We start from the raw sequence: 8,977 nt of genomic DNA, 5'->3' as shown, positions 1-8,977 counted from the left end.
GGTTTCCTGCTTCATTTTGTACAGTTTGCATGCAGTCGGTCTTGCTAATTTTCTTTCGCTTTCATTTTTGTTTACCCGGCAATCTGTTGAAACCTTTTGGGTGCGATGTTTGAACCTTAAATGATCTTCTGTCAAACCCAAAGTGACTTTGTTTTTTTTTTGTTGTAACAATTCTAGTTACAGCAGAATGCCCAAGTTAAGGATGAACCTGATATCAATGGCGGAAATTTGATTCCCTGTCTGTTGTTTTCTGTTATCCAATGGTGAAGTAAATTGCATTCAGTTTCAACTTTGAAAACTTAGCCCGTCCTCCATGATGCATCAGAAAGTGTGTTTCTTTCTCATATTTAGTCTTGTTCCTTTCATGATTCAAAACATGCGGGCGTCTGCTGCGTTTTCCTGATCATGTTATGGGATGATAGTTCAGTTTGTTATGGTACAAATTTTGTGTACTAAGATTGAATCTTGATGCTTGGGCTCCGTAATTTTGTTGCTTTGGTCTGAAAACTTGATGTTTTGCTTGGATTTTGTTACCTCTGCTCGATATGAATTCCATAGCGGCAAAATTACAGAAAGCATCTGTTGTCTTCAATTAAAATGGGAGAGTCTTGTCGACATTTTAGTGATTCTGCTAGGAGTTTGTTCCCTAGAGGAAGAACTCGAGGTTGGGTTCAAATTTGAGATGTTTATCAAAAGCTGTGTGCATGAAATTGTGGCTGTGTTGTTGTGGAGTGTAGAAAGCCTTCGTCAGAGGCTTCAAATTTCTTGTTGCAGAAATATATCGTAGTGTTTGCATGCTCTGCATGAAAAGAGTTTCTAAAAATTGCACTTTGACCCCCCAAGTCTCCCTTTGTTTTACTATGGCCCAAGTAATTGAAAAATCCATCAAATCGACCCTTCAATTTTCTTTTTTCCTTTCAATTAGGCCCCAGCTTTGCGAACATGGATGTTTAAGTTGTTTAAATGCTTTAATGCTTATGTGATTATTTGTGATTACCTGACCTTTTCTTGCTCCTGGACCTTTAGAGTTCCTAAAATGTTTCAATTGGCCTTGATTGATTGATTAATGGTTGCTATTGGGTCTTTAGCCATTTTGATATTTTAGAAATTTGATCAATGATTCATTTTTGCTTGGAAATTATGCATTATTTGATCATTTTTAAGTTACAATTGAAGAAGGATTCGATGATTTTGTGGATTCGAATTGGCTTATTTACATTTTTCCACTAAATTGGTGCATTAATTCTTTGCTTTGATGGTTTTAGCCCAAGTTATCCCTTTCTTTCGGGACTCTAGCCCAAGTTGAGTCTTGTTTATTTTACTAACATCATGAATGGGGAGATATGATTTCTCTTATCCCTTTTTGTCTCTCCTACGTGATCCAACGTGCTAAGTGAGAATTGCATGTCTACTTTGCTTTCCTTGCCTTTTCTTCATTTGTGCTGCTTGCTTAATCAGAGCATTCAGTGTATGGATCTGGTCGGACATGACTTATATCTACAGGGTGTCAATTGTCGATTGGAAAGGATAAAAAGGGATGTACCAAGAGCATTGGGATAATTTCAGAAACCTCCCTTGAGGTTTCAGAAAATATCACAAAGCTCCTTCCACGTTTTCAAAATCTCTCTTACCACCCTTTGAATTGACATTTTGTTAACAATGTCAGTCCCTCTAACCAAAAGTATTAATAGAAAATGCATTTTGGAGGAGAGAGAGTGTTTTAGTTCCCTTAATATCATTAAGCTGACCAAAAAAAATCTACGTAGAAAGTGAGAGGGTCAAAGTGTGAAATGCATGAAAATTGGACTGCAAGTGAGAAAGGTGAATGACCGTTAGGAAGGCAACGGTTAGTTTTGGCTTCCCAACAGCAATATTAAAAGGCAGAAATAGCTTTAGAAAATGGGCAAATTGAGAGGAAATTGATACAAGAAAATGACCAGCTATTAAAAAGTATGACATTTTACTCTTATTTATTTGTTTGTGCTATGTTATTTGTACACCTTCTTGGAACTTTAAAACTTTGTAATTAGCAATGTAAATAGAAAAATTATATATTTAACTTTTTTTTGACAAAAACTTCCAAGAAAAACCATTCAAAACCACCCCAATTTTTTTCAATTTCTGTTTGGATTGTGAATTATTAGAATATTTTTTACTGTAGCACTTTTTGTGATGTGATATATGTGAGATAAAAAGGTAATTGGAAAGGTAAAAAGGTGTATTGGAAATTGTAATGATGATGTAAGCAAATAAATTTGAGGAAATAAAACCCAATCCAAACAAATTTCTTTTCAACTCACCCTTTGTTATAAGGGTATTATTATTGGACGTATGCATAAAAAATTTGACATTCCGAAGAACCATTATCGTAGCCACATGTTCTGATTATATCAGTGTAAGGAAGAAAATTGAAAGAAAAATAAAAATAAAACAAACATATTAAAAAAGATATCGAAAGGGTTAATAAGGATCCTATTTCTCGTTTCTAAATTTGCTACCAGTGTTGGATGTCAAAAGGAAATGGTGTTGATTTCTTTACTGTTTGGATTGTAAATTAATTTGAGATATTTTTACTGTAGCACTTTTTGTGATGTGATGTATGTGAGATAAAAAGGTAATTGGGAAGATAAAAAGTGTGTTGGAAATTGTAATGATGATGTAAGCAAATAAATTTTGGCAAATAATCCTCTATCCAAACAAAGGTTATAATAGATTAAGAAATAACTAGTGAACTAAGGTAAGTATGAAACTAAAAGCAAAGGTGGCCATGGGTAATTTTAAAAAAATATATCTATATTTGGTTATATTCAAAAATTATCAAGACGCTTGCACAATATCAATAATGGTTTATACTTTATACTAAGTGCACATGAAAAGTCAAAACTATTATGTATTGGCCCCAAATTCAAGTCAAATTATAAAGTCCAATGTTAAAGGAAAAAATTGAACTAGAAATCAAAACATTATTTTTTGTAAGTGGGCCAATTGTTTCCCGGGCTTTAGGCTATTACATGCTTTTTTTTTTTTTTTTGCTTTTCATATGCTAAATAATTGTTAGAAGAAATGAGATTATTATTGACAATTCATCCATTTTGATAGTGACATGTGACACCACAATCACTTGAGGGGTAGTAAGAGAGATTTTGAAAACGTGGGGAGCTTCACGAAACCTCAGGTGAGGTTTCTGAAATTATCCCAAGAGCATTCCCCGTCCAATAACTTGATTTTTTTTTTCGTCAAAAGTCCAATAACTTTGATTTGCTAAGAGCTTTATGTGAATTCAATATGGCACTTGAGCAAATGGGGAAAAGGAAAACGATTGAAGTATTAACCGCGCCAGGTAGGGGTCGAACCTACGACTTTCTGCTTAGGAAACAGACGCTCTATCCACTGAGCTACAGGCGCTTTGTGGACGTTTTGTAGATTGCTTTCTAAAGATCATTTCATATAATTCGGCGCTGTTATTTTGAAGTGGAAAAGGGCGCCCAAACTCCCGGAAAACGAAATTGGAATGGAGGGGAGGGAGGAGAAATGGATCGGCGGCAAGTTTTGCGGAAGCATCTCGAGTTTCTGCCACCACCTCCAAAGCAGCTGCGACGCCCTCATACAATCCGCCGACCGCCGGCCCATCCCCCTTGGTTGGTTTACCCCACACGCTCTCCATTTCTTTTCTTTTTTTTTTTTATGTGGTAATTTGCTTTTACTTTTTGTAGTACCAGAGAACAAAAAAATTTCTCCAATCGTCTTATTTTCTGTGTTTTCCTTTTGGTTTTGATTTTTTTCCCCATCTTGGGTGTGAAAATAAAATGCCGGAAGACTCGGCTTCGACTACGTTCATGGAATTTCTAAACCGGAGAATATCATCCACCAGCACCGACCTCAACTTGCTGGAGTCCATGTCCTGTGACACGGTGTCGTTTGAGGAGCTCCTCGGCCACTGCACCCAAGTCTACAACCACAACCAAATTCACCTCCTTGCCCTCCAACAGCACCCCGTTTTTTCCACTTCCGCCATCCAAATCCCATCATCCGGTCGGTAGCCGCCGTTATTTATATTCTATACTCCATGTTATAGGATTACATCTCCAGAAATCAGATATGAATGGAAGCACCTTTTTTTCGCTGTAAATTTTTTCCCCAATAATTTGACTTCTTTTGCTTCTACCATTAGCTGCCACTGATGAAGACCAAGATGAAGAGGAAAAGGATTCCGACGACGATGATTTATCTTTATCACCTCCTACGAGCAGCAGCAGCACAACCACCCTGCCTTTTCGTAGCAAATTCCAAGATGATCCCTTGTATCCTTCTAATTATTGTTTTAGTTTATGTTGAATATGAATGTTGACTTGTCAAATTACTATGCCCCTTTCCTTTTATTTTATTATCTCCCCCCCCCCCCCCCCCCCAACCCAAAAAAACAAAAAAATTCAGATTTCTGGTTGATCTTGAAGAATATAATCTTGGAGGAAGCAGTTGAGGTTCCTTGGTGCAGAACTTAACGTTTTGATAGGTTGGATGATACTCTCAGTTTAAAGAATCTTGGACTTTCTGATGTTTGTCTTGCTACCATAGCATCTGATCAAGGTCAGACTAAATGATTTTAAAAATCGGATTAAGGAAGGTTTTAATCTATTTGCTTTGTCAGATGTTTAGTACTAATTCTAGTGGTCTATTCTAAGAAAAGTGTATTCTTGTTAATTGACATGATGGGATTTTGACAGCTAATAATAGCATTCACACTGCAAAGATGTTTCAAGAAAGTGAAGGTTCTTGATTTCTTGGTTTTTTCATCGTAAAAAGGTTTTATCTTTTGAATCCAAATTTGTGAGTGATTTTTTTTTTGGTGTAATTAACTAGGTGAAATGAGAGATGGATTAACGTCGTCCAGGGATTCTAAACCACGGATAGTTGCGTCAAGAGATGATTATGAAGGCCTCCCTAAACATATCAAGAGCTTGGCATCCTGGGAGGTACTTTCTTCTGCTTGTAGCTAAAGATTCTACTGTCGTTAAATTATTAGGCTGTGCAGTTATTTGAAGTTACATAGGATAAATACACTATAAAGGTGTAAGCAGTTATATTTCCACTATGATTTTGGTATACCTATAGTTCAATTTGTGGTTAGTAAGTTAATTTCCTGTTTTCTACTTTTATTCATGTAGTTTCTGTTCAGGTAACCAAATCGGTTGTGCAGATCATCTGTTTAACTAAATAACTGAAGCTTGTGGTGAATCAAGTTTTTGCAACTTCTTGTCATGCTTGAGTTGTATCTTTGTCAAGGCTGGAAGAGTAAGGTTGTAATCTGTTAAGCAAAGGGTTGGGCGTTAAAAAGCGTTAAAACCAGGACCAATATCTTCATGCTTATAGAATCCAAAGCTAGATGACTCAGGTTCATACCTAAGCTGTCAAGACATAGTGGAAGTTAGAGTTGAATTGATCTGGAAGAGAAAGCCTGTAATCTGTTAAGTTGCGTATTCAAACCAAGAGCAATTCTTCATGGATGTATATTCAAAAGTTAGATGATTCTGGTATATACCTAGTCTGCTAGCCTCGGTGGAGGGTAATGAGAGTTAAATCGATGTGGTGTAGATAAAATCACCGAGAACCTTCTGATTCATGCTTAAAAATGACTGCATTGTAACGTTTGACATTATATATTCGATTAGGGATCTTTTTTTTTTTTTGGTGTCAGTCTTCTTCTTGCTTCCTAAGTACAACTTTGAAATATTACCTTTGCCAGGATCTTATTGTTGCTGTCGAGAAGATGAATTCTTCCCTGGCAAAGAGGAGCATGAAGGTGGACACAATCCAACAAGATGAGATTTCGTTGTTAGGATTAGGTATGCATCTTTAGATTGGTCAGGTTTTATTAGCTCATCTATGTGGTTTGCAGCTCATTGACTGCTATTAAAGCTTTTGACTCCTTCAGTGAGAGCAATGGTCAGGACTTTTGTATTCTTACAAGGTTATCAAACTCGTCTTTGTCTCCCTCAATTCACTTGGTGAAATTGCATAAAGAAGTGAAATGAGTCATTTGATATAGGACCACCTGTTTTTCTCTTTAGTTTAGCATATAGGACCTATTTTGCATTATTGAATGGTATAGTCGTCAGATTTTTGCTTTCCTTTCTCAGAGTTGTGCACCACAGGATGGGACACAACAAAATATATTATCTTTCGTGCCATAAATTGGGGAGCTCTTTGTGATTCTTTTAGACTAACAAGAGAGAGGTGGACCCGGATAATTAGTTTATACTAGATCTAAAGTCGGAAATTCTTTGGCGTACAAAGCTTAATAAACTTTTTCTTTTTCTTTTTTCAAAGAAACAGAATGCGCGTGGATTTTTTTTTTTTTTTTTTTCAGGGATGGACTATATCAGCATCTGTGCTAACTGGCTGCTCTTTTGTTGCAGGCCATAAAGCAAAAGCTTATTTGCTATTGCTTATAAAAATGAATTGCATGGTCGTTGAGACGATTGATGGTGTGATTACCTACAGAGTGCTGTAGACGGTAGACCACAGTCGTGGAGTAAAGCTTTAGATCCGCAAAGGCTGCAATGCTCCGACAGATTATGTTCTTCGGGTGCCACTAGTTTCATCTCCTTTCTTTCCTTTACTCCGTCTTGCGACTTGGGTACTTTCCCTGGGTAACATAAGTGGAGGCTCGTCACACATTGTAGTCCAATTTCCTTCCCCACTCGGAATGTAAATTCTTGGCACATGCAACGCAAGAACTGATCGATTGCCGGTAGAAAATTTCCCCTTATGGTGTTGCTTTAGTTGGAAATCAAAATGCTAAAATTCTTTTTGGAGTTGAGATTAGTTTCTTAATAAATGAATTGAATAAATGAATAACGCGTGGAGTAAGTAGTAACCAAACTTTTGATGAGCATGTGTTGTGCCCCTGAGTTAGAATGAATCCACAACTGCGTGAAGCCACATAATAAGAAAAACATTTTATATTGCATTAGAATAAAAGGGCTATTACATGGATCTTTAACTAAGACGATCTGTTTTTCTTACAAATGCATATCCCCCATTATAAGATGACAATGTACACAATCAAAAGAGGGGAAGTGAAAACTGGAAAATACATCAAACGCAATGGACAAGGAGGGAGCATAAACCACGAGTCCCTACCACTTTACATCCCCACAAATCAAAACCTTGGTATTACCAATAACTACACACAAAGAAAGCAACAAACCTGAGTCCCTCCAAACCAGAGAAGCGCCTGGAAAGGGAGGAAAAAAAAAAGGGAGCAACAAATACTACTTTCTTGTATGAACAAGGAGCAAGACCTAGGAGAAAGGTTCCCTCCCCAGAAAAATTGACGGAAAAATTTCGCCCTACAAAACCACCAATTCACTGGAAAATAGAAACAAAAAGGAGAGAAGACAGGTAGCCTCAAGCTAGTGACCTCTTTCTATGACACTCAATCCCATCTTCAATCAGCAGAGTCCCAACTTTTTTTACAATCGCATGAACTCGGGAGAGATGCACTATTGAGCTTGGAGCTAAAGATCCCATCTTAAGATTCCTTAATTGTATATCTTAACTGGCTTCTCAAACGTGTGACGATTCTGCAATTTTTGAGAGGAAAAAGATAATAGATTACCCAAAGCTGCTTAACCTCAAATAGTAGAAGAATTTTCAAGGGTATGCAAAGACAAGAGGCAAGATTTATTCATTCAAGTGGCTAAGATTAAAAAAAAAAAGAACAAATATTTACAGATCAGGAATATTTGCCTGGTTAGATACGTAAGCTCTTTTAGGAGTTGTATCAGAATGCTCCAAGCCAAGGTACTGCTCCCAAGCACCATAAACATCTCTTCTCTGGTAGGCAACAAATCAAGCTTCTTCAGTTTGAGGATACAAGAAAAAGGTAAAACATAAAAAACGGAAGATTTTGGACTACAAGCTTGACCTGGAAACGGCTGGACACAATGTCAGTGTCCTGAAGATACTCGGGGCGTCCCAGTGACAAAAATGCAAACTTCCACTAACCATTCAGGACAAGTAAAAATCAGTCCAATGTTAACAGAATGGCTTGAATTGTATTAGAAAGAGAATAGCTGAGAATAAACAAAAGTGTTACCTTTGAAAATTCCTCATCCGGAACCTGCAACTTCTTCTGAATTCGCACTTTAACTTCAGCCAAAGTTTCACCTTCACGAATGACCAAAAAGAAAGGTTCTCCAAAATTCTGAACTTGCTGTCGATGGAAAGAAGTGGCAAAGGTGTATATGCAATATCAAATTGTCACAGGATTAATAATAACAAACAAAGCCAAACGGGAAGAAACAGGGCATTAATGGCATCTCTAATTCACAATGAAGTATCTGCTACATCCAAGTACCATTTGATTTTGTGCCGTTTCCTTGGTGAAATGATAAACATGAATTAAGCGATCATGAGGACCAAGGTTCTTCTCTTCGTCCGGAATCTGGGGAGAGAACATGAATTTATAAAATGATTTGGGAACAAATAACAAAACGTATAGGTTCCCACAAGTCAAATGAATGAGTTTCAAAGGTAGTTATACTTGCCAATTTGATAGTGTTTCCAGTAGTCATATTTGTCTATGTGTATGTACAATAAGTTCAACCATTTGCACATGCGTTAACAAATCTCTTAAGCAAAAACAAACAGCAACAGCGTTTGTAGCACATCAAATTATTTAAAATAGTTTTTCAAATAAAATATTTTTGAAAGCATTAGAAAGGAAATTTCCTACACATGCAAGTTCATAATGTGCCTTAGCATGTTCGTTTTTCCAATATATAGAGGTTAAAAACACCAAAAGTAAGAACCCAGCACCTATTATCTCCCATAAACCAAAATTGAAGAGGAAGAATGAAAGAAAAAAAATGCAACAAGGTAAAGATTGCACCCTATGGGAAGTAAGACAGAAAAGGGCAACCACACTGACCTCCTCTGCCCGTAATGTCCAGTATTGATCATTTATATTCTC

The 8,977-nt window shown here is 36.8% G+C and overlaps 2 protein-coding genes and 1 non-coding gene across 4 annotated transcripts in view; 1 reads left to right on the top strand and 2 right to left on the bottom strand.

Annotated features, from left to right (window-relative positions):
• Positions 1–3,332: 3,332 nt before the first annotated feature.
• Positions 3,333–3,405, bottom strand: TRNAR-CCU. Its single transcript has one exon. It is a non-coding gene; the product is annotated as a tRNA-Arg (tRNA).
• A 96-nt stretch (positions 3,406–3,501) lies between these two features.
• LOC113772169 lies at positions 3,502–6,782 on the top strand. Of its 2 annotated transcripts, XM_027316740.1 has the most exons (8): positions 3,502–3,638; positions 3,817–4,032; positions 4,172–4,301; positions 4,514–4,587; positions 4,725–4,769; positions 4,861–4,973; positions 5,744–5,843; positions 6,417–6,782. In XM_027316740.1, the coding sequence occupies exons 1-8, from the start codon at positions 3,512–3,514 to the stop codon at positions 6,509–6,511; spliced, it is 900 nt and encodes a 299-aa protein (XP_027172541.1). In that variant the 5' UTR covers positions 3,502–3,511; the 3' UTR covers positions 6,512–6,782. The 2 variants fall into 2 exon arrangements, with proteins under 2 accessions (XP_027172541.1, XP_027172542.1); XM_027316741.1 differs by lacking the exon at positions 4,725–4,769.
• A 162-nt stretch (positions 6,783–6,944) lies between these two features.
• LOC113771008 (ubiquitin carboxyl-terminal hydrolase 12-like) overlaps positions 6,945–8,977 on the bottom strand; it is a 3,238-nt gene continuing 1,205 nt past the window's right edge. The window contains exons 2-7 of the mRNA XM_027315639.1: positions 8,936–8,974; positions 8,363–8,449; positions 8,102–8,218; positions 7,931–8,005; positions 7,753–7,839; positions 6,945–7,586 (exon numbers count right to left, since the gene is read on the bottom strand). Of these exons, the coding sequence (XP_027171440.1) occupies positions 7,545–7,586; positions 7,753–7,839; positions 7,931–8,005; positions 8,102–8,218; positions 8,363–8,449; positions 8,936–8,974 (447 nt within the window). The 3' untranslated portion in view covers positions 6,945–7,544. The remainder of the gene's footprint in view (positions 7,587–7,752; positions 7,840–7,930; positions 8,006–8,101; positions 8,219–8,362; positions 8,450–8,935; positions 8,975–8,977) is intronic.

Source organism: Coffea eugenioides, chromosome 5, assembly GCF_003713205.1.
Source record: "Coffea eugenioides isolate CCC68of chromosome 5, Ceug_1.0, whole genome shotgun sequence".
NCBI lineage: Eukaryota > Viridiplantae > Streptophyta > Magnoliopsida > Gentianales > Rubiaceae > Coffea > Coffea eugenioides.
This window is presented reverse-complemented; position numbering and strand designations above follow the sequence as displayed.